Consider the following 25,192-nt stretch of genomic DNA (forward strand, 5'->3'; position numbering starts at 1 on the left):
AGAAGTCTTTTGGTGTTTTTCTCTCTAATATGTCCCAACTGACTGAGCTCAAGTATGTCATGTTTAAGTCAATATAAGGTCTTTGGAAGCCAGAGCAAGACTGCCTGCATACTCAGGATCCCATCATATTCCCAAGCCTTTCTCAGATTAAACTTGTAATCGCTCTAAGTCCATCTTGCTCTGACATACTTCAGTTTAGAAGAACATTTAGTCGAAACTGAAGAACAGAAGCTAAAAATGTTGTGCCGGGAAGTATTCACTGAACCTCCAAAACACAACCAAGGAGCAAATTCCAATGGAGCCCGATTAGGCTCTCTTTATTCCAGCTGAAGCTTAGAGTTTCTGTTTGTTTGTTTCTTTGTTTGTTTGAGGCAGGTTTTCTCTGAGAGGCCTGCCTGTTTTGGAATTTGATCTCTGGATCAGGCAGGGCTCAACAGAGATCGGCCTGCCTCTGCCTCCCCAGTCCTCTGGAAGGGTTCTTCTTTCTTTTTTAAAAAAAGATGTATTTATTTTCTGTATATCAGCCCGGGAAGCTGCCTTCAGGCACACCACAGCAGGGTATTGGATACCATTACAGATGGTTGTGATCCACTCTGTGTTTGTTGGGCCCTCTGCAAGATCAATACAGGCTCTTATCTGCTGAGCCATCTCTCCACTCCCCCCCACCCATCCACCAAAGGCTTCTTAACTGAACATCCTAACAGTATGTGAGCAGGTCCTAATGATGCAAAGCTTCTTTCTTACTGCAGTTAGTCTGTTAAATTTCTATGCCCTTATCCATCTTGTGGTATAAATGGGGCCTCTGGTATTTGTTTTCCTTCCCTCTTTTTTCTCATGTTCCCATAGAGGCCAGGCTGGCCTTGAACTTGCTCTGTAGTTGAGATTCTGTTGTAACTTTTACTCCTTGTGCCTCTCCCTGAAACCTCAGGTAAATAACACCTCAACCAGTACACTTAAGCTTTTGAAATATGCTGGACTCCGTGGGTGGAGAGTTAACCAAGTGGTTAAGAGCACTGACTACTCTTCCGAAGATCCTGCGTTCAAATCCCAGTAACCCCATGAAGGCTCACAACCATCTGTAATGAGATCTGACACCCTCTTCCAGTGTGTCTGAAGACAGTTCCAGTGTCCTTACACATAATAATAAATACATAATTTAAAAAGTACATAGGCTAGCCTTAAAGGTTTAGTTGGTAAATCATGATAGCGATTCATTTCAGGTTTTTTATGTACAGAACCAATTCATTATCCTATCACACTTTATTTCCAACAGTACATAGTGTCCTATTTTTTCTGTGTTTCCCTATTAAAAAATTATGATATTGGTGTGAATTTTATATAAGAAGAGGGAGAAGAAGGAAAAGAGATAAACCAATACCAATCCATCCATTCTTGTATCTCTCTCTGTCTCTCTCTCTGTCTCACTCTCTCTCTGCTTCTGTCTCTGTCTCTCTCTCTTTCTTTCTCTCTCTATCATATCTTATTTCAATGCCTTTTCTATTGGCTGTTCTTAAATGCTTGAACCTACCTTTTAGCCCATAACCCACCAGATGTGTGGAAGAATAGTGAACCTGTTTAGAAATGGTTCTTTGGGACAACTGCCATCAGTGTTGTCTAGAAATTGGTAGTTGAGTTCACTGCTCAGCTGCTGTGGCAGGATCCATAGGATGTCAGTAGCAGCTAGATCCAGTGGCAAACACTTCTCGGGTATAGCCACCCTCCAGTTTGGAAGAGACAGGATAGCAGCAGGTGGCAGGACCTAGCAGGAACATCCAGGCAGAAAGGACTTTGACAAGTAGTGATATCTGGACTTGTGCCTCTCATGACAGAGCAAGGATCAGGAAAGAAGAGAGACCAACCAGTGTTTTGCTATGCAAGCAAGCCCAGCTCAGCCCCTTTCCCTGTCTGCCCAATCCTTTTTCTTCTCCCTTCAGACATCAGGTTTCTCCACAGGTGTTGCCTTAAGCCCAAATCCTGCCTTGCCTCAGTCCCTGTGTCTGTCTCAGCTGACATCACTCTGCCAATCAGCCTGAGTCTGTGAAAGTGGCAAGAAACTGCAGCACTCCATCACAAGTGTTTTGGTGTTTTTCTCTCTAATATGTCCAAACTGAATGAGCTCAAGTATGTAATGTAAGACAGAGCCATCCATGGTGGTAGTTAGCGAAGAATCCTTCATCATGTGTCCTTCCACCTGTTGTTTTAGCAGAACCTTCTTTCTCCTCTGCTTCAGAGAAAAGTTCCTTCACCAGTTTGCCTCAGGAAACCCTATGTAACAAAACTGACATTCTAAAGCACCCTTTTGTCTCTTCTGTTCTCTTTAGGTTCTTTATATAGATATTTAAATCAACATTGAATTAGTTTATGCAGGGCCTTGGTTTTATGCAACTAAATCTGTAGTCCAGCCTGGCTTTGACCTCGGAGATCCACCTGACTCTGCTTCCCCCGTGATGAGACTGAAGATGTGTGCACCACTGCCAACCCAACCCATTCTCTGAGCCCTGTACCATGTCTGCTTCAGCATCAGCTCCAGACCTTGGTGCTTCTGAGTTATTTTTATATTGTGATCATGGGCACCCATGAGCTAGTCCCCATGGTGTGTTAAAGATCAAAGTTTTCAGAACACAAAATTATTGTATAGAATTAAACGTTACAAATAAAATTTTATTTCCTTACATGAAAGGCATCCTCTATAGAGATTGAAATTTTCATACAACTTTTGATTTTTTTTCCAGGAGAATTTTTTTTCTTTTTTCTCTTTTTTCTCTTTTTTCTCTTTTTTTTCTCTTTGGTTTTGTGAGACAGGGTTTCACTATGTAGCTCTGGCTGTCCTGGAACACACTCTGTAGACCATGCTGGCCTGGAACTCAGAAATCTGTCTGCCTCTGCCTCTGCCTCCCAAGTGCTGGGATTAAAGGTGTGTGCCACCACCGCCAGGCATTCAGGAGACATTTTATCATCAAGTTGAAAGTATAAAAGACTATGAAACAGTAAACTAACCTCCTTCCACGAGTCTAATGTTTATGTCAGTATGGGAACTGCAGGTCAAAAGGAAGGTCCATCCAGTGCATGATGAAACCAGCTGGTGACAATGTGCATCAAGTCTCACTGGCAGGAGAGGACAAGTGAAGAGCACTCCAGCAGGTGAAGGGATGGCGGAGAAGAAGTATGTCAGCATCATGTATCCAGGGCTCGAACCATCTTTTCCTACTATGGTATTTGTGAGTTTCTGCAGAGCCCAGCTTGGACTGACGAGGACAAGTCTTCATTCATCCATGGATGGACACTGGCAGCAAACCCAATGGTTTCTTGTTTCCAGAAAGATGAGAGGTTCTTAAGGTTCTTACCAGGAACTGCCTGTGCACATGAGGGGAATATGGAAGAATGTGAGAGAAAGTCTCAAGTTTGACAATCCATCTTCTGGTGTTCAAAGGCAGATTTATTTAAACTTCCAAGGTGCGACTTTGTGTCTCCCTTCTTCTTGAAGTGTGTATGTTCTGTCTGTAGTTTGCAGCAGAGAGCACTGTGTGGACACAGGCTGAACATTATCTTGTTGGGTATGCAGCACAGGAGCTCTGGGATTCCCGGGAAGAGTCCCAGGCGCGCTGTGTTTCCGGAGCAGTTCATTTTCCCTCAAAGAGTAGGCGCTTCCTGGCCTTGCATGGAGGGCGAGTAGGTCTCACAGGATTCATTGGGCACTGTTGTTGGTGGCTTGAAGGAGAAGATGGAGGGGGAGGCTCCAGTGTTGAGTGTGGAAGAAACTCCAGTATGCTGCCTTGGGGGCTCCAGTAAGCCCAGGGAGCATATTCCTCTGCTCTAGGAGAGACCGAAGGAATGCAGCCATCTGGGACTTGACCCTGAAATGAAGAAGATGAGAGATGAAGCTCTGGGACCAGGCCAGATGGAGCCTTCATCCATGGCATCCCTGAGTGAGAGACATTTTGCAGACCCTTGCAGTCTCTTACCGAAGCACTGAAGGATCCTGGCTGGATGACTATGACTTCCCGTGGCATGTCCAGGAGATCAGAGTCAGGCTGGTCGGAGGGCAAGAACTCAGGATGTCTGGGGCCAGTGGAATCTTGGAGGCCTTCGGGGACCAAGAGGATGGAGTGTTCTGGGAGGGACACTTCCAGGATCGAGGTGTGCTGAGGTTCAAGGAGCAGGTCGCAGTCATCCAGGTTCAGCTGTAAGGCAGAGCCAGGTGGCAGGAACGCCACGGAGGTGAGCCAGTCGCTGGAACTCTCCATAGGCCCCTCCAGGGCGTGTTGAGCAGGGTGGTCTTGTTGGAGTCGAGGGCGCTTGGCAGGATTGGTTACAGGATCAGCGCTGGTGCTGTGGGGCCTCACTCCCTCCATGGTGTGATGATTTGGCAAATTGGGAGTTGGTGCCCAAATAGGTGCACTGCAGATGCTGGACTTGTGAGATGTACTTCTTGCAGGTATGACTGTTGTCAGACTGCCTTTTGCAAGAGACTCTGTGCGCCCTCTTGGAGAGAAGAGATGTGGTCAGAAGGACTAGCTGATCAGAAGTGTTGGCTTGGAGAGAACCTGAGTTCTTTATATCTTCCTGGCTTGCAGGAAGCTCCGCCCAGGCAGGGCGGGGCCTCGGCACAGGAACCGGAAGGGGCGGGTGTGGATGTGGGTTGGGGTGGATGGTTCTGCAGCAGTAAGAAGTGTTGGGAATATTCGGGGTCAAGAGAGAGAAATCTGCCCTTGAATGTCCTTACGGTTTGCATTGCCTTCATTTGTGGCATCATACACAGTAACATGGCTTTCCCACCCCAGTCATGTTTTCATGAACTCTTTGTCCCATCTTAAAAATTCTCTTCATTTGCAAAAGAAAATGGAAATGCAAGCTGGGTATGGTGGCTCACGCCTGTAATCCCAGCACTCTGGGAGGCAGAGGCAGGCGGATTTCTGACTTCGAGGCCAGCCTGGTCTACAGAGTGAGTTCCAGGACAGCCAGGAGTATATAGTGAAACCCTGTCTCGAAAAAACCAAATACAAAAAACCAAACCGAAAAAAAAAAAAAAGGAAATGGAAATTATCAAAGTGAAACGTCAGTTGTTCCTTGGAGGTCAAGCTTGGCTCTTAAGGCTAGTAACTAAAATATTTTTAGGTACCTATTTTTCTATTAGAAAAATGACCTCAAATTTGTATTCTATTGTAGTACATCTGGAAAAACCCATCGATGATTGAATATTCGCCTAGCATGCTGGAGGTCAATGGATTTGATCTCCGTAAACAAATCCAAAACTGCGTGGTGGTGGTGCACGCCTTTAATCCCAGCACTTGGGTGGCAGAGGCAGGTAGATTTCTGAGTTTGAGGCCCACCTGGTCTACAGAGTGAGTTCCAGGACAGCCAGGAGTATACAGAGAAACCTTGTCTCAGAAAAAACAAAACAAAACAAAACCAACCAAACAAACAAAAAACAAATAAAGTATTCCTGGTAGTACTTTAGAACTTCCCTAACCCCAGAGTTTGAGAGACAATTATAGCAATACTACAAGTTCAAGGCCAGTCGGGTACATGGTGACAACTAGGCCAGTCTTGGTATAAAGTGAACCCAAGGCTAGCCTGGAGTGATTCAATTATGTCTGAGAAAATTAGTTCATCCTCAGAAGCCATTACTAGTGGGAAAAATAGTTTCAAAATTAGATGTTTGATTTTGTTGAAATGATAATTAAGCTCAGATCTTCTTGATTTCTAAGTGGCATTTTTGAGCATTTGTTATGTATACATTTGTCTGAGCCTTGAGTCCATTTTTTTTGTTGTTTTTTGTTTTTTGTTTTGTTTTGTTTTTCCCGAGACAGGGTTTCTCTGTGTAGCTCTCTCTGTCCTGGAACTCACTCTGTAGACTCATAAATCCTCTCACCTCTGCCTCCCAAGTGCTGGGATTAAAGGCATGTGCCACCACTGCCCTGTTTTGAGTCCATTTTTTTATGGTTTCTCTCTCCTCTCTCCCTTCAGTCCCGTCTGAGCTCAACCTCATATACACTAGACAAACACTACAGATCAGGGACACAGCCTGGGCCCTTTTGTTGCTAAGTTTCTTATGTATGTATGTATGTATGTATGTATGTATGTATGTATGTGTGTATGTATGTATTGAGTACATTTCAGAGGCCTTGGCTGCGTCAGTGTGGTGTTTTAACACTTGAATGGTGGTTCTTCCATCATGGCGTCAGCTGTGGTAAGATCTGGGGCCCTGTTACAAAGCTAATTAGTCTGCTCGTCACCTCACATCTAAATCATTTTATTTCAAAAACATTTAAAATTTCTGTTTGCAATTCTGAAGTAAAAACCATAGTTGTTTTGGTTTTTTTCCCTTTTCTTTCTTAAACAGGGTCTCATTACATTGCTCTGGCTAGCCTGGAACTCACTATGCAGACCCAATGGCCTTGAACACATACTCTGCTGTTTAGCATCTGCCTCTGTGAGTGCTGGGATTAAAGCCTGAACTGTCATTCCCCCCACAGTAAGGCATTACAAATGTGTAGATGATTGCAAGTGCAATCAGAAGGACTAGCTGATCTGGAGTGATGCCTGGCTTCCAAGGAAGCTCCATCCAGGTAGGGCGGGGCCTAGGAACCAGGTACTCAGAGGGTGTGGCAGGGAGAAAGGTTGTTGGGAATTGCTGGGTTTCAGAGGAGGAAATCTGCCTTTGACTTTCCTCATGGTGTGCATTGCCTTTATTTGTAGCATCACACACAGGAAAATTCGTTTTCCACCTTCTGCCATGTTGACATGAGCTCTTTGTCCCATCCCCACCTAGAAATGTTTTTTTTTTTTCATAAAATAAAATGGAAATGGAAATTACCAAAAAGAAACTTCCACTGTTCCTTGGAGTTCAAGCTTGGTACTTAAGGCCAGTAACTAAGACTATTTTTCAATTAAAAAATTGACCTCAAGCTGGACAGTGGTGGCACACACCTGTAATCCCAACACTTGGGAGGCATAGGTAGGTGGATTTCTGAGTTCGAGGCCAGCCTGGTCTACAGAATGAGTTCCAGGACAGCCAGTTCTATACAGAGAAACCCTGTCTTGAAAAAACAAAACAAAACAAGAAAAGGAAAGGAAAGAAAAAAAAAATCGGCCTCAAATTTGTATTAAACTGAAGGACGTAATTGATCTGGGAAAATACATCGGTGATTGAGTAATTTCTTGCCTAGCATGCTGGAGGCCAATGGATTTGATCCCCAAACACAGATCAAAAAAGTATTCCTGTGAATATTTTAGAACATCCACAAACCACTGGGAGTCAAGAACAGCAAGATTTTGAGTTCAAGGCCATCCTGCTACATGGTGACAACTAGGCCAGTTCGGATACACAGTGACATCAAGGCTAGCCGGGATTACTTGAATCATGTCTGAGAAAATACGTTCATTCTTACAAGTCATCTCCGGTGCAGAAAAAGCTTTCAGAATTAAATCCTTTGCTTGTGTTGAAAATGATAAACTCAGGCCTGCTTGATTTCTAAATTGCATTTTCAGCATCTGTTATATTTATGTATCTGCAACTTAAAACAATTTTTTAGGCTCCCTCTCTTTCCTTTCTCTCTTCAGTCCCCTCCCTGTCAGACCTCATCCTCACACACACTAGACCAACACTACAGCTCAGGGACAAAGCCTGGGCCCTTCTGTTGGTAGGTTTATTATTACTTACTTACTTAATTTATCAACTATATTTAAGAGGTCTCGGTTAAGTCAGTCTGGTGTCTGTGTACTTGCTATGTATCCCAGATCTTTGATGGGTGAGTGCACTGTACTATTTCATGTGCATCTCCATTGAGTTACCATTTAAATGTTAGATCAATGCAAGTACTATAGATACTGATATCCATTGGTGATATAAGTTAAGTGACAGAAAGAGAGTCCTGTTATGTTTCTCTCTGCCATGGTGAATAAGCATTTTGGAAAATTTCTCTCAAAGGCCTTCCCAAATATGTTCATTTTGTCTTTGGTTTCATAATGACATTCTCTTACATGTCTAAGAGAACACCCCATACTCATACTCACTCATACTCATACTCATACCCTATTTTCCTGTCCTCTTCACTGACTCAATTCATTTTCCTAATTATGTGCCACTGTGCTCTTAGGATCTGAAAATACTTTCAGTATTTCTTTTTCAGAATGTGTGTCATGAAACCAACCAAACTGGCCTAAAACACACTGTGTGGCTGAGGCTAGTCTGGAGCTTCTGGGTGATTTCTCGCCACCTGTCAAGGACCAGAATACTTGTGCCAAGATATTTCTACCTCCAAAGAAGCAGATTCAAGGTGAGCTTTCTCACTTCAAACGATTCAATCAAGAAAAATCCCTCATAGGTGGACTACAGCCCTTGGGTGACCGGGTGCTCCCTGTATCAAACAACACCCACCAGGTGCTCCCTGTATCAAAAATGTTTAACTTCTCATTTTCTCACTCTTTTTTTTTTAAAAAGAAAACAACACCATATAGTTATTTGTGTATGTGCCTGTTAGTGTGCCTTTGTTCATTCATATAACCTGAAGGCATGGAAGAGCTTGGAGAGAAGAGAACACCAGAGTATCTGGACTTGGAGTCACAGGTGGCTAAGAGTTATGTGAATGCTGCAAAATTGTGAGTACTTTTAAGGAAGTGATTCTCAACATTCCTAGTGACTCTTTTATCCAGTTCCTCATGTTGTGGTGACTCCCATCCTGCCCAGACATAAAAGTATTTTCATTGCTACTTCTTAAAATCATTTTAATGTTGTTATTATAACAATGTAAATATCTGATATTCAGGATATCTGATAGGAGATCACCTGGCAAGAGTCATACAAACCCTCAGAAGGGTCGAGAGCCATGACTAGAGAATGGTTGTTCCGATGAGAGGCCAAGTCTTTTAAGTTCAGACTCCATTTTATAGTACCTGACCTAGGTTTGAACTCAAATAAACTAGCAGGCTGGTACCTAGCATTCATTTCTAAGTTGCCCCCACCCTCACCCCCTTACCCAACAAAACCTGAACCTAGCTCCAGTCTCTAGGCTAATCCCCAACAAGACCAGAGTTTCCTGGTTACACCTTCAACAAGACCAGTGTCTCCAGGTTATTCCTCCAACAAACTTGTATTCCCAGGTAACATGCCCACCCCCTGCCTATTGACCACGGATGCAGAGGGGAGTAGAAATTAAGTTTAAGAAATGACTCCCAGCATCAGCCAATTATGTTAGAGGTCAAAGTAGTTTTCCAATTAAATGCTTGCACATGTATCCCCTGCTTGCTGCTTACTCTAAAGCCTTGCTCCAATAGACATCCAGGGCTCCTGATGCAGGTGGTGCATTGGGGCGGGGTATGTTGGAGAGAAGACTGCCCACTCTCTCCTTACCTGATCAATATACTACTGGAAGTCCTAGCCAGAGAAATTAGACAACAAAAGGAGGTCAAAGGGATACAAGCTGGAAAGGAAGAAGTCAAAATATCACTGTTTGCAGATGGTATGATAGTATACTTCAGTGACCCCAAAAATTCCACCAGAGAATTCCTAAACCTGATAAACAACTTCAGCAAAGTGGATATATAAAAAACTATCTCAAACAAATCAGTAGCCTTCCTCTTCTCAAAAAATGAAGAGGCTGAGAAAGAAATTAGGGAAACGACACCCTTCACAATAGACACAAATAATAAAAAATACCGTGGTGTGACTCTAATCAAGCAGGTGAAAGATCTGTATGACAAGAACCTCAAGTCTCTGAAGAAAGAAACTGAAGAAGATCTCAGAAGATGGAAAGAACTCCTGTGCTCATGGATTGGCAGGATTAATACTGTAAAAATGGCCATCTTGCCAACAGCAATCTACAGATTCAATGCATTCCTCATCAAAATTCCAACTCAATTCTTCATAGAGTTAGAAAGAGCAATTTGCAAGTTCATTTGGAATAACAAAAACCCCAGGATAGTGAAAACCATTCTCAACAACAAAAGAACTTCTGGGGGAATCACCATCCATGATGTCAATCTGTATTACAGAGCAATAGTGATAAAAACTGTATGGTATTAGTACAGAGACAGGCAGGAAGGTCAATGGAATAGAACTGAAGACCTAGAAATGAACCCATACACATATGGTCACTTGATCTATGACAAAGGAGTTAAAAACCATTCAGTGGAAAAAGACAGCACTTTCAACAAATGGTGCTGCTTCAACTGGAGGTCAGCATGTAGAAGAATGCAAATTGATCCATTCTTATCTTCTTGTACAAAGCTCGGGTCCAAGTGGATCAAGGATCTCCACATAAAACCAGACACAGTGAAACTAATAGAGGAGAACGTAAGGAAGAGCCTTGAACATGTGGGCAGAGGGGAAAAATTCCTGTACAGAACAGCAATGGCTTCTGCTCTAAGATCAACAATAGACACATGGGACCTCATAAAATTGCAAAACTTCTGTAAGGGAAAGGATACTGTCAATAGGACAAAATGGCAACCAACAGATTAGGAAAAGATTTTTACCAATTCTACATCCAATAGAGGGCTAATAACCAATATATTATTGGATAATATCCAATATACCCGTATTAAAAATAGGGTACAGAGCTAAACAAAGAATTCTCAACTGAGGAATCTCAAATGGCTGAGAAGCAGCTAAAGAAATGCTCCGCATCCTTAGTCATCAGGGAAATGCAAATAAAAACAACCCTGTCATTCCACCCCACACCAGTCAGAATGATAAAGATCAAAAACTCAGGTGACAACAGGTGCTGGCTAGGATGTGGAGAAAGAGGAACACTCCTCCATTGTTGGTGGGATTGCAAACTGGTACAATCACTGTGGAAATCAGTCTAGTCATTCCTCTGAAAATTGGACATAGTATTACCTGAGGACCCAGTTATACCACTCCTGGGCATATACCCAACTGATTCTCCAAAATATAAAGAGGACACATGCTTCAATATGTTCATAGCAACCTGATTTATAATAGCCAGAAGCTGGAAAGAACCGAGGTGTTATTCAACAGAGGAATTGATACAGAAAATGTGGTACATTTATACAACCCAGTATTACTTAGCTATTAAAAACAATGACTTCTTGAAAGTCTTAGGCAAATGGATGCAACTAGAAAATATTTTCCTGAATGAGGTAACCCAGTCACAAAAACACACATGGTATGCACTCACTGATAAGTGGATATTAGCCCAAAAGCTTGGAATATTCAAGATACAATTCACAAACCACACGAAGTTCATGAAGAAGGAAGACCAAAGTGTGGGTGCTACAGTCCTTCTTAGAAAGGAAAACAAAATACTCATGGGAGCAAATATGAAGAGGAGTATGGAGCAGAGACTGAAGGAAAGGCCATCCAGAGACTGCTCCACCTGGGGATCCATCTGATATACAGTCACCAAAGGCAGACCCTATTTTGGATGCCAAGAAGTGCTTGCTGACAGGAGCCTGATATAGCTGTCTCCTGAGAAGCTCTGCCAGAGCCTGACAAATAGAGAGGCAGATGCCAAAGCCAACCATTGGACTGAGCAGGGGGTCCCCAATGGATGATAGAAAGAACTGTAGGAGCTGAAGGGGTTTTCAACCCCTAGGAAGAACAACAATATCAACCAATCAGACCTCCCCCTGCCCCAGAGCTCCTAGGGTCTAAACCACCAACCAAAGTGTATAGATGGAGGGACCCATGGCTCCAGCTCCATATATAGCAGAGGATGGCTTTGTCGGACATCAGAGAGAGGAGAGGCCCTTGGACCTTGGAAGGCTAGATGCCTGAGTGTAGGGGAATGGGAGGATGGGGAGGCAGGAGTGGGTGGTGCAGGAGGGTGTGTGTAGGAGCACCCTCATAGATGCAGGGGGAGAGGGGATTGAATAGGAGTTTTTGAGGAGGGGGGAATTGGGAATGGGCATATCATTTGATATGTAAATAAAGTTAATATCCAATAAAATAATAATTAACCTGCTATAAGTTGAATCAAATTTGCTCTTGTTTGATTTTGGGGGGATCACTAACATTTCCCTGTACCACATTTTGGTGAGTTGATTGGTAAGTTCCCCATGACTAACAGGAATGTGTATCTGTGTAGGGTTCCATAGCTGCCTGCAGCTATTACGAAGTGGGTTTCTGGAACAGAAGCTGAGGAATAAATAGGGAAGAGGGGCGAAAAGAAGTATGGCTAAGACAATATTCACTGATCAAAGCCAGAAACTTTAATGGCGCCAGACTTTTTAACAGTTTGGGCAAACCCTTCCCCCCAGACTCCAGGCTGAGTTCCGGTGGAAGTTGTCTAGCTTCTCTTGGAGGTCTTCGTCTTGACTGCTCCTGTAGCTGGGTGGGCCACCTGCTTAATTCAGGAATTCTTAGACCTGGAGGAACAATGAACTTAACCTTTACTTCGAGCACTCGGCCCTAGGTGGAGCAGGATCCTGGCTATCTGGGAGAAGTTAACCTTGACCAAAGTCAAACTCTGACCACGTGCATGACTGCCCCAATATGGCTCTGTACATGTCCTCCCTTTTTTTATTAATTAGAACACGAGGAGGTAGAAAACAAGTGGATAAATATCCTTCATAAGAAGGCGGGCCTTAACCAGGAGGGGAAGCATTGACTGTAATTCCTCTTAAATTGTATAATGTCTTTTTCAGAGGAGGGGTAATAGGCTCCCTTATTATTTTAAGGACAGCCTCTCGACATTAACCCCTATGTAATTAGGTGTACTTCCTGGGGACTCAGAAGCAGAAATTCACCTCCCCATGTGGTGCTTTGCCTCGCACTTCTCACTGGTACCCATGTTTGTTCTTAAACAAACACACATAGATCTGAGTTCTATGTGGCTCCCTCTTTGGAGATCCACTTGTGTAAGTTTTGAAGCCAGGGGGGTCTGCAAGTGTCTTTAACAGACATGTAATCTCTCCATCCAGGTGAGCCTGGGTGGAGACAGCCAGTCTGCTTAACAAACAAGGTCAAGAGTTAAAGGTGGAATAGGATTAACTTGTCTCTGAAGTATCTAATTCAGTTGTAAATTAACAACTTTAAGGACCCAAAGCTTGGCCTCTGGGGTGGGAGAGGTAGCCTTGTGTATCAAGAGATATGCTGTTAGTTCTCAGGAAAAGTGGAGACTATATGTTAAATTAACACAGCTGGCTGAAGATTGTTAGCCATCTTCAAAATTGGAATCTTCAATATTGGAATTATTTCTAGACCAGTCTATGGTTGAGTCAGCTGAACACAATAAGGAGAAGAGTCATTTTAACTCTTCTTTAGATTAATTTTTCCTAAGCTAGCTTAACAGTCTCTATGTTCTGTCCCACAAAGTCTAAAAGCTTGAAGCTAGGCAATTTATCTAACCTGGGGCATTTGACAATTGAGGTAAGTCAAGAACATATATCCAATATAGCTCTTATGTTACCATGGTCTGGGCATTCAGCAAGCACACAGTCAGCATATCTTCTGTAGCATTCTGTGGAAAAAAACATAGGGGACATGCCTTCCCCAATATTAAATCAGGATCATGGCATATGTCAATAAGTGAATTCCTTTATTTCACCTAGACATCAATATGCTTAATTACAAGATGTCATATACATTTAGCAAGGAGTTTCTAGGCATCCACATTTTAAAATTTTCTTAAAAACATGTAAGCATAATATAAATGATATGCACAGGGACACGATTTCCCCTCTCTTCTCTCTTCCAAGAAGATATTGTTTTATTAATTTAAGTTGGAACACAAAGTATAACCCATAACATAGGCAATAACTATGTAATTATATAAAATAAACATAGCATTTTTAGTTGCTTTTTCTGTTAGAGCAGTTGCAACTAGACAGCCTAAAAATGAATCATTAGTCACATGCACATATTTTTTAATCTTCTAAATTAGAAATATGAATATCATTTATCTGTAATAACTAAGTCCTCTAGGATTAACACCATTACGTGGTAGAGGTAGAAATTGAGGACATCAAGAACAAATCTTTATAATTTGATGTGTACAAAATATAAAAATTATTTCAAATACCTAAAGGACAGTCATTTAGAGAACATATCCTTTGTTCTTAGAAATTTGAATCACATTTGTATAAACTGTAAAAATTAAGAATTAGCAGTATTAAAAATGGACCAATTTTAAGCAATCTGTTTTCTTTAAAATCAATGGCAAACACATATTCACAGCACAAGGTTTGTCTGCCAGTTCTCATGTTCAAGTGTATGACAGTGTAACTTATTAAAGAGACATTATTTTAAATCTTAATCTTCATTAAGTCTAATCTCCAGGCCAAGAGTCACATGAAACACCATGTCAATTTAGGAGCATCTTAAAGGCCTGTATTTCCTGAATTGCGTCATGTAACGTGTTGTTTAAAAATGGCGACTACCCTAAACTACCAGCTTTAACCGTCATGTCACGTGTTGTTTAAAAATGGTGACTACCCTAAACTACCAGCTTTAACCTAACTTTTGTTAATAACATTATACCTTTTAAATCATGTCTAGTGACTTAAGCCAATACTCTATAGTCAAGACATGTAAAATATACCTTTAAATCTAATTATAAACAAGAACAAAGCATGAGTTGCGTTAGGCCACGTGTAGCTAGTTAAGATGGCTCCAATACTGAATCACCAGTTTTAAACTAACCTTTTCTTAATAACACTATACCTTTTACATAATAACCAATTAATTTATAACTCTTTAGTCAAGACATGTAAAGCCTTATACCATTAAAACCAATTAGAAACAAGTATAAAGCAACTACATGAATTTCACAAGCCAAACCAAGGTTTTCCCAAATCTTGAGGCTTCTGGGGTTTTAAAAGCGGCTTTTTCCCCAGCCATGCTTGCCTCTTGGGTGAGTGAGCTGCGCTGCTGCGGCGCGGCTTTAAATCAATCCCCACACAAACTGTGGCTGGCTCAAGAGGTTACCAGCAGATGAAATCCTTACCAATTTTCTTTTTAACATGAAACAGTCATTCACACAAAAACACAGAGAGGACATAAACATACACATAGACAAACAGTCGGTGCACCGGGACAAACACGGAAAGATACACAGAAAGTTAAGCGCGCTTGTTAAGCAATTGCATCCATTTTCCTCTTTAAACAGCTCTTAGAGGCTGCGGACATATGCCTATTTTTAAAACCCCTTTCTTTTTCGCCTAAATCAGCTCTTACGAGCTTTGGGCAAATGCCTACCAAATTTCTTCCCCATATTTCCCTATCTTTTCAACCCAAGCGGCCACTGTGCCGGCTCAACACAGTTCGCTTGCAAAATCAGTATCCCTCTGCACTCACAACAATAGAAAAAATTTTTCACTAGCGCTAGTTTTTGACCTCTATGTTGCTTACCGTGCGGATACCATTCCTTATCACCTTTTCTGCGAAGCTTCGCTCGATAGGGTTACCTCAGGAAATTCTCCCGTACCAGGTTGCCCCACGTTGGGCGCCAATATGTAGGGTTCCATAGCTGCCTGCAGCTATTACGAAGTGGGTTTCTGGAACAGAAGCTGAGGAATAAATAGGGAAGAGGGGCGAAAAGAAGTATGGCTAAGACAATATTCACTTATCAAAGCCAGAAACTTTAATGGCGCCAGACCTTTTAACAGTTTGGGCAAACCCTTCCCCCCAGACTCCAGGCTGAGTTCCGGTGGAAGTTGTCTAGCTTCTCTTGGAGGTCTTCGTCTTGATTGCTCCTGTAGCTGGGTGGGTCACCTGCTTAATTCAGGAATTCTTAGACCTGGAGGAACAATGAACTTAACCTTTACTTCGAGCACTCGGCCCTAGGTGGAGCAGGATCCTGGCTATCTGGGAGAAGTTAACCTTGACCAAAGTCAAACTCTGACCATGTGCATGACTGCCCCAATATGGCTCTGTACATATCTGGAGGATCTTGAAGCCAGCAGAACTAGATCAAGTACTTGTGGTTTTACTTTTGTAATACTGTTTTTAACCTCCTGTTCTTGGCTGTCTGAGAGCTGAATTTGAGCTTTCTTCGTGAGATTTGCTGAGTGGAATGGAAGCAAGCTTGTGTAGAGGTAAATTTGGTAACTCTTCTAGCTATGCTGAGATGATCTATTTGTGTGGAACCTGGTGCTCTGCGTTGCCATGGTAGTTCTTCTGGGTTTGAGCCCTGCTTAGGAATTTGACTGTCAGAAGTTTTCTATGAGGTCTGAGCAGGTGAGTGCTTACACCTTGGCTCAAAAGCTTGTGATTTGTGTGTTGGCTATCTTGTCTGAATGTTAGAACCTTTTGAGAGGTCTACAAAGCATAAGGAAAACTTGTGTAAAGATAAATGACTTATGTTACCATGGTGATTTTTCCAGATCTGAGTAAATATTTGTGCATTACTGAGGGTTGTCATGTGTGTATGAATGCCACCTTTTGGTTGGTTCTTGTTACTGAGGGCTGTATCTTTTTATGGATTTGGTAGGTTTTTATTTCTGGCTGTGCCTTTTTCTGTTCATTGATTCTAAATAATACCACATCCTTATGGGAATTTGTTTCTGGGGTTAGGACAGACATGTCTGGGAACTGTGGCCATGGTGGATTCAGGACATGTCCTGAGCTTTTTTTATTTATTTATTTTTTTTGGGTGGGCATGGGCTCAGAAAGCAGAGGCATCCATCTTTCTGGGAATAAAGACTTGAGTTTGTTTCTGTGGTTGGTTAGTGGTTAGGACAGATGTATCTGGAAGCTGTGGTTAAGGCAGGGCCAGGAGACATCCTGAGTCTTAGTCTGAGGTGAGCGTGGGCTAAAGAGAGATAGATACCCACCAATCTGGGTCTTTTCATGTGGGTGTGCGCCAGTTTCTGGTTATTTCTTATTTCTGCCTGATGGAGAGAGCAGGTGAATTTGCGTTTTGGATGTTACAGTGAGGTCTTTTTCATGAGTATTATTTTCTGCTTATTTCTTGTCTCTACTTGGTAGAGAAGGAAGGTTACATTTGCTTTTCTCAAATTCTATTTGTGTTGTTGTTGTTGTTTTTTTGTTACAAATTGACTTTGACAGACATATTAACATGGAACAGACACCTCCAAGCCATTTGGAATTGCTTCTCAGTGACTTGAAGTATTTTAAAAGAATTAGGGAGAATCTCTTGCTCATTATTAAGAAAGATTAATTAACCACATTCTGCAGGTAAGAATGCCCCCCAGAAAGGTCCTCTGATTTGAAATTGGTCCAGGGGATTGGAAAGGTCATTTTTCAGCCCATGTCTGTCCATCCTGACCAAATAACTTATGTGGTGGTTTGTTGAGATCTCATGGAGGACATACCTTCTTGGCTTAAACCTTTTCTACCCAGACAACAAACAGAAGTTCTTATTTTGTCACCAGGAATTCCTAGGATACTAAGGAAAAGATACTAGATCAACCATCCCCTTCTGCAACACCACTCTGGTGCTCCAAGGAGGGACAGTGGAAGATGTTATTTTTCCACCCCCACCTTACTTAACCCTTCAAGTCAAACAGCAGCCACCAGCTGCAACTGGGCAGCATGCAGCCCCATCAAGGCAGTGGGAGGGACCTCTGATGCAGGGACGTGGAGCCATTCTTTGATCCCATGTACCATGTCTGCTTTAGCATCAGCTCCAGACCTTGGTGCTTCTGTGTTATTTTTATGTTGTGATCATGGGCACCCATGAGCTATTCCCTATGGAGCCTTAAAGATAAAAGTTTTCAGAACACACAATTATTGTTTAGTCTTAAATTTTACTAATAAAATTTTATTTCCTTACAAGAAAGGCATCCTCTATAGTGATTGAAATTATCATACAAGTTTGGATTTTTTTTTTCCAGGAGAAATTTTTCTTCTGCCTCTGGTTTTTTTTTTTTTTTTTTTTTTTTTTGGTTTTTCAGGACAGGGTTGCTCTGTGTGGCTCTGGCTGTCCTGGAACACACTCTGTAGACCATGCTGGCCTGGAACTCAGAAATGTGCCTGCCTCTGCCTCTGCCTCCCAAGTGCTGGGATTAAAGGTGTGTGGCACCACTGCCAGGCTTTCAGGAGACATTTACATTGTCAAGTTTAAAGTATAAAAGACAATGAAACAGTAAACTAACCACCTTCCACAGGTCTAATGTTTATGTCAGTATGGGAACTGCAGGTCAAAAGGAAGGTCCATCCAGTGCATGATGAAACCAGCTGGTGACAATGTGCATCAAGTCTCACTGGCAGGAGAGGACAAGTGAAGAGCACTCCAGCAGGTGAAGGGATGGCGGAGAAGAAGTATGTCAGCATCATGTATCCAGGGCTGGAACCATCTGTTCCTACTATGGTATTTATCAGTTTCTGCAGAGCCCAGCTTGGACTGTCGAGGACAAGTCTACATTCATCCATGGATGGACACTGGCAGCAAACCCAATGGTTTCTTGTTTCCAGAAAGATGAGAGGTTCTTACCAGGAACTGCCTATGCACATGAGGGGAATATGGAAGAATGTGAGAGAAAGTCTCAAGTTTGACAATCCATCTTCTGGTGTTCAAAGGCAGATTTATTTCAACTTCCAAGGTGCGACTTTGTGTCTCCCTTCTTCTTGAAGTGTGTATGTTCTGTCTGTAGTTTGCAGCAGAGAGCACTGTGTGGACACAGGCTGAACATTATCTTGGTGGGTATGCAGCACAGGAGCTCTGGGATTCCCGGGAAGAGTCCCAGGCGCCCTGTGTTTCTGGAGCAGTCTATTTTTCCTCAAAGACTAGGCGCTTCCTGGCCTTGCATGGAGGGCGAGTAGGTCTCACAGGATTCAGCAGGCACTGTTGTTGGTGGCTTGAAGGAGAAGATGGAGGGGGAGGCTCCAGTGGTGAGTGCAGAAGAAACTCCAGCACCCTGCCTTGGGGGCTCCAGGAAGCCCAGGGAGCATATTCCTCTGCTCTAGGAGAGACAGAAGGAATGAGGCCATCTGGGACTTGACCCTGAAATGAAGAAGATGAGAGATGAAGCTCTGGGACCAGGCCAGATGGAGCCTTCATCCATGGCATCCCTGAGTGAGAGACATTTTGCAGGCCCTTGCAGTCTCTTACCGAAGCACTGAAGGATCCTGGCTGGATGACTATGACTTCCCGCGGCATGTCCAGGAGATCAGAGTCAGGCTGGTCTGAGGGCAAGAACTCAGGATGTCTGGGGCCAGTGGAATCTTGGAGGCTTCCGGGGACCAAGAGGAAGTGTTCTGGGAGGGACACTTCCAGGATCGAGGTGTGCTGAGGTTCCAAGAGCAGGTCGCAGTCATCCAGATTCAGCTGTAAGGCAGAGCCAGGTGGCAGGAACACCAGGGAAGTGAGCCTGTAGCTGGAAGTCTCCATAGGCCCCTCCAGGTCGTGTTGAGCATGGTGGTCTTGTTGGAGTCGAGGGCGCTTGGCAGGATTGGTTACAGGATCAGCGCTGGTGCCCTGGGGCCTCACTCCCTCCATGGTGTGATGATTTGGCAAATTGGGAGTTGGTGCCTAAAGAGGTGCACTGCAGGTGCTAGACCTGTGAGCTATACTTCATGCAGGTAGGACTGTTGTCAGACTGGCTTTTGCAAGAGACTCTGTGCGCCCTCTTGGAGAGAAGAGATTCGGTCAGAAGGACTAGCTGATCTGAAGTGTTGGCTTGGAGAGAACCTGAGTTCTTTATATCTTCCTGGCTTGCAGGAAGCTCCGCCCATGATGGGCGGGGCCTCAAGCATAGGCAGGGCGGGGCCTTGGGAACAGGCCCTCAAAGAGGGTGGCATGGGTGGGGGAGGATGGGCAGCAGGGGTAAGCAGTGTTGGGAATATTCATAGTCAAGGGAGAGAAAATGGCCCTTGAATGTCCTTGTCGTTATCCTTGCCTTCACCTGTGGCATCACACACAGGAACATGGCTTTCCCACCCCAGCCACGTTTTCAGGAACTCTTGGTCCCATCCTAGAAATTCCCTTCATTTGCAAATAAAAACGGAAATGCACATTATCAAAGTGAAACAACACTTGTTCCTTGCAGGTCAGGCTTGCTACTTAAGGACAGAAACTAAAAGCGTTTTAGGTTCCTATTTTTCTATTAGAAAAATGACCTCAAATTTGTGTTATAATTAAGTACATAATTGATCTGAGACAACCCATCGATGAGTGAATATTCGCCTAGCATGCTGGGGGGCATTGGATTTGATCCCCAGAAACAAATCAGAAAAGTATTCCTGTGAGTACTGTAGAACTTCCCTAACCCCAGCGTTTGAGAGACAGTCACAGCAAGATTATGAATTCAAGGCCAGTCCGGTACATGGTGACAACTAGACTGGTCTTGGTATGTGGTGAGCTCAAGGCTAGCCTGGACTGACTGAATTATGCCTGAGAAAGTTAGTTCATCCTTACGAGCCATTACAAGTGGGGAAAAATAGTTTCAATGTTAGATGCTTTGTTTCTGTTGGATATGATAATGTAGGACAGATCTGTTGATTGATTTATTTACTTTTTTCCCAGACAGGGTTTCTCTGTGTAGCCCTGTCTGTCCTGGAACTCACTCTGTAGACCAGGCTGGCCTCGAACTCAGAAATCCCTGTGCCACTGGCTCCCAAGTGCTGGGATTAAAGGTGTGAGCCACCACTGCCCTAGCAGGCAGTTCTTCAGGAGCACTTAGTGCCCTAAGAGCTCTGCTCTCTCTCACTTCCTAATTGTCCTAATGAGTTTATTTCTTAATGTAAGTAGTGGTTGTACACATTCAGTGATATACAGAGTGGTGCACAAAGTGGTGCTGGGATGTGTCTATAATGAAGAATTAACTGAAGCTGTTTTCTGGTCTTTACAGGAGACTTCTGGCCACACAGAAGCTGACATCACTCTTCCAATCAGCCTGAGTCCGTGGAAGTGGCAAGAAACTGCAGCACTCCACCAGAAGTCTTTTGGTGTTTTTCTCTCTAATATGTCCCAACTGACTGAGCTCAAGTGTGTAATGTTTAAGTCAATATAAGGTCTTTGGAAGCCAGAGCAAGACTGCCTGCATACTCAGGATCCCATCATATTCCCAAGCCTTTCTCAGATTAAACTTGTAATCGCTCTAAGTCCATCTTGCTCTGACATACTTCAGTTTAGAAGAACATTTAGTCGAAACTGAAGAACAGAAGCTAAAAATGTTGTGCCGGGAAGTATTCACTGAACCTCCAAAACACAACTAAGGAGCAAATTCCAATGGAGCCCGATTAGGCTCTCTTTATTCCAGCTGAAGCTTAGAGTTTCTGTTTGTTTGTTTCTTTGTTTGTTTGAGGCAGGTTTTCTCTGAGTAGCCCTGCCATGTTTGGAATTTGATCTCTGGATCAGGCAGGACTCAACAGAGATCCACCTGCCTCTGCCTCCCCAGTCCTCTGGAAGGGTCTTCTTTGTTTGTTTGTTTGTTTGTTTGTTTGTTTCTTTCTTTCTTTTTTTTAAAAGATGTATTTTTTTTTTTTAAAAGATGTATTTATTTTTTCTATGCCAGCCGGGGAAGCTCCCTTCAGGCACACCACAGCAGGGTATTGGATACCATTACAGATGGTTGTGATCCACCCTGTGTTTGTTGGGCCCTCTGCAAGATCAATACAGGCTCTTATCTGCTGAGCCATCTCTCCAGCCCCCACCAAAGGCTTCTTAACTGAACATCCTAACAGTATGTGAGCAGGTCCTAATGATGCAATGCTTCTTCCTTACTGCAGTTAGTCTGTTAAATTTCTATGCCCTTATCCATCTTGTGGTATAAATGGGGCCTCTGGTATTTGTTTTTCTTCCCTCTTTTATCTCATGGTCCCATAGAGGCCAGGCTGGCCTTGAACTTGCTCTGTAGTTGAGATTCTGTTGTAACTTTTACTCCTTGTGCCTCTCCCTGAAACCTCAGGTAAATAACACCTCAACCAGTACACTTAAGCTTTAGAAATATGCTGGACTCCGTGGCTGGAGAGATAACCAAGTGGTTAAGAGCACTGACTACTCTTCCAAAGATCCTGCGTTCAAATCCCAGTAACCACATGCTGGCTCACAACCATCTGTAATGAGATCTGACGCCCTCTTCCGGTGTGTCTGAAGATAGCTCCAGTGTCCTTATATATAATAATAAATACATAATTTAAAAAGTACATAGACTAGCCTTAAAGGTTTAGTTGGAAAACCATGATAGTGATTCATTTCAGGTTTTTTATGTACAGAACCAATTAATTATCCTATCACACTTTATTTCCAACAGTATATAGTGTCCTATTTTTCTGTGTTTCCCTATTAAAAAATTATGATATTGGTGTGAATTTTGTAAACGAAGAGGGAGAAGAAGGAAAAGAGAAAAACCAATACCAATCCATCCATTCTTGTATCTCTCTCTGTCTCTCTCTCTGTCTCACTCTCTCTCTGCTTCTGTCTCTGTCTCTCTCTCTTTCTTTCTCTCTCTATCATATCTTATTTCAATGCCTTTTCTATTGGCTGTTCTTAAATGCTTGAACCTACCTTGTAGCCCATAACCCACCAGATGTGTGGAAGAATAGTGAACCTGTTCAGAAATGGTTCTTTGGGACAACCTCCATCAGTGTTGTCTAGAAATTGGTAGTTGAGTTCACTGCTCAGCTGCTGTGGCAGGATCCATAGGATGTCAGTAGCAGCTAGATCCAGTGGCAAACACTTCTCGGGTATAGCCACCCTCCAGTTTGGTAGAGACAGGATAGCAGCAGGTGGCAGGACCTAGCAGGAACATCCAGGCAGAAGGGACTTTGACAAGTAGTGATATCTGGACTTGTGCCTCTCATGAAAGAGCAAGGATCGGGGAAAGAAGAGAGACCAACCAGTGTTTTGCTATGCAAGCAAGCCAAGCTCAGCCCCTTTGCCTGTCTGCCCAGTCCGTTTTCTACTTCCTTCAGACATCAGGTTCCTCCACAGGTGTTGCCTTAAGCCCAAGTCCTGCCTTGCCCCAGCCCCTGTGCCTGTCTCAGCTGACATCACTCTGCCAATCAGCCTGAGTCTGTGAAAGTGGCAAGAAACTGCAGCACTCCACCACAAGTGTTTTGGTGTTTTTCTCTCTAATATGTCCAAACTGAATGAGCTCAAGTATGTAATGTAAGGCAGACACATCCATGGTGGTAGTTAGCGAAGAATCCTTCATCATGTGTCCTTCCACCTGTTGTTTTTAGCAGAACCTTCTTTCTTCTCTGCTTCAGAGAAAAGTTCCTTCACCAGTCTGCCTCAGGAAGCCCTATGCAACAAAACTGACATTCTAAAGTACCCTTTTGTCTCTTTTGTTCTCTTTAGGTTCTTTATATAGATATTTAAATCAACATTGAATTAGTTTATGCAGGGCCTTGGTTTTATGCAACTAAATCTGTAGTCCAGCCTGGCTTTGACTTCGGAGATCCACCTGACTCTGCTTCCCCCGTGATGAGACTGAAGATGTGGGCACCACTGCCAGCCCCAACCCATTCTTTGATCCCATGTACCATGTCTGCTTCAGCATCAGCTCCAGACCTTGGTGCTTCTGTGTTATTTTTATGTTGTGATCATGGGCACCCATGAGCTATTCCCTATGGAGCCTTAAAGATAAAAGTTTTCAGAACACACAATTATTGTTTAGTCTTAAACTTTACTAATAAAAATTTATTTCCTTACAAGAAAGGCATCCTCTATAGTGATTGAAATTATCATACAAGTTTGGATTTTTTTTTTCCAGGAGAAATTTTTTGCTGCCTCTGGTTTTTTTTTGGTTTTTTTTTGGTTTTTCAGGACAGGGTTTCTCTGTGTGGCTCTGGCTGTTCTGGAACACACTCTGTAGACCATGCTGGCCTGGAACTCAGAAATGTGCCTGCCTCTGCCTCTGCCTCTGCCTCCCAAGTGCTGGGATTAAAGGTGTGTGGCACCACTGCCAGGCTTTCAGGAGACATTTACATTGTCAAGTTGAAAGTATAAAAGACAATGAAACAGTAAACTAACCACCTTCCACAGGTCTAATGTTTATGTCAGTATGGGAACTGCAGGTCAAAAGGAAGGTCCATCCAGTGCATGATGAAACCAGCTGGTGACAATGTGCATCAAGTCTCACTGGCAGGAGAGGACAAGTGAAGAGCACTCCAGCAGGTGAAGGGATGGCGGAGAAGAAGTATGTCAGCATCATGTATCCAGGGCTGGAACCATCTTTTCCTACTATGGTATTTGTGAGTTTCTGCAGAGCCCAGCTTGGACTGACGAGGACAAGTCTGCATTCATCCATGGATGGACACTGGCAGCAAACCCAATGGTTTCTTGTTTCCAGAAAGATGAGAGGTTCTTAGGGTTCTTACCAGGAACTGCCTATGCACATGAGGGGAATATGGAAGAATGTGAGAGAAAGTCTCAAGTTTGACAATCCATCTTCTGGTGTTCAAAGGCAGATTTATTTAAACTTCCAAGGTGCGACTTTGTGTCTCCCTTCTTCTTGAAGTGTGTATGTTCTGTCTGTAGTTTGCAGCAGAGAGCACTGTGTGGACACAGGCTGAACATTATCTTGTTGGGTATGCACAGGAGCTCTGTGATTCCCGGGAAGAGTCCCAGGCGCCGTGTGTTTCTGGAGCAGTCTATTTTTCCTCAAAGACTAGGCGCTTCCTGGCCTTGCATGGAGGGCGAGTAGGTCTCACAGGATTCAGCGGGCACTGTTGTTGGTGGCTTGAAGGAGAAGATGGATGGGGAGGCTCCAGTGGTGAGTGCAGAAGAAACTCCAGCATGCTGCCTTGGGGGCTCCAGTAAGCCCAGGGAGCATATTCCTCTGCTCTAGGAGAGACGAAAGGAATGCGGCCATCTGGGACTTGACCCTGAAATGAAGAAGATGAGAGATGAAGCTCTGGGACCAGGCCAGATGGAGCCTTCATCCATGGCATCCCTGAGTGAGAGACATTTTGCAGGCCCTTGCAGTCTCTTACCGAAGCACTGAAGGATCCTGGCTGGATGACTATGACTTCCCGCGGCATGTCCAGGAGATCAGAGTCAGGCTGGTCTGAGGGCAAGAACTCAGGATGTCTGGGGCCAGTGGAATCTAGGAGGCTTCCGGGGACCAAGAGGAAGTGTTCTGGGAGGGACACTTCCAGGATCGAGGTGTGCTGAGGATCCAAGAGCAGGTCGCAGTCATCCAGGTTCAGCTGTAAGGCAGAGCCAGGTGGCAGGAACACCAGGGAAGTGAGCCTGTAGCTGGAAGTCTCCATAGGCCCCTCCAGGTCGTGTTGAGCAGGGTGGTCTTGTTGGAGTCGAGGGCGCTTGGCAGGATTGGTTACAGGATCAGCGCTGGTGCCCTGGGGCCTCACTCCCTCCAT

The 25,192-nt window shown here is 43.6% G+C and overlaps 3 protein-coding genes across 3 annotated transcripts; all 3 read right to left on the reverse strand.

Moving 5' to 3' along the window:
* Positions 1-3,620: 3,620 nt before the first annotated feature.
* Positions 3,621-4,352, reverse strand: LOC127689550 (proline-rich protein 23A3-like). The gene has a single exon (XM_052189244.1). It carries the CDS (start codon positions 4,350-4,352, stop codon positions 3,621-3,623), a length of 732 nt encoding a protein of 243 aa, XP_052045204.1.
* Positions 4,353-18,635: 14,283 nt separating this feature from the next.
* On the reverse strand, positions 18,636-19,364 carry LOC127689551 (proline-rich protein 23A3-like). The gene has a single exon (XM_052189245.1). It carries the CDS (start codon positions 19,362-19,364, stop codon positions 18,636-18,638), a length of 729 nt encoding a protein of 242 aa, XP_052045205.1.
* Positions 19,365-24,422: 5,058 nt separating this feature from the next.
* Positions 24,423-25,192, reverse strand: LOC127688317 (proline-rich protein 23A3-like). Its single transcript, XM_052186825.1, has one exon. It carries the CDS (start codon positions 25,190-25,192, stop codon positions 24,464-24,466), a length of 729 nt encoding a protein of 242 aa, XP_052042785.1. The 3' UTR covers positions 24,423-24,463.

The sequence above is a fragment of the Apodemus sylvaticus genome, chromosome 7 (assembly GCF_947179515.1).
Source record: "Apodemus sylvaticus chromosome 7, mApoSyl1.1, whole genome shotgun sequence".
In the NCBI taxonomy this organism is placed as follows: domain Eukaryota; kingdom Metazoa; phylum Chordata; class Mammalia; order Rodentia; family Muridae; genus Apodemus; species Apodemus sylvaticus.

What these genes read in the sequence shown, in the direction of transcription:
- LOC127689551 (XM_052189245.1), bottom strand. Translation starts at nt 19,364, where the DNA reads ATGGAGGGAGTGAGGCCCCAGGGCACCAGCGCTGATCCTGTAACCAAT.
- LOC127689550 (XM_052189244.1), bottom strand. Translation starts at nt 4,352, where the DNA reads ATGGAGGGAGTGAGGCCCCACAGCACCAGCGCTGATCCTGTAACCAAT.
- LOC127688317 (XM_052186825.1), bottom strand. Translation starts at nt 25,192, where the DNA reads ATGGAGGGAGTGAGGCCCCAGGGCACCAGCGCTGATCCTGTAACCAAT.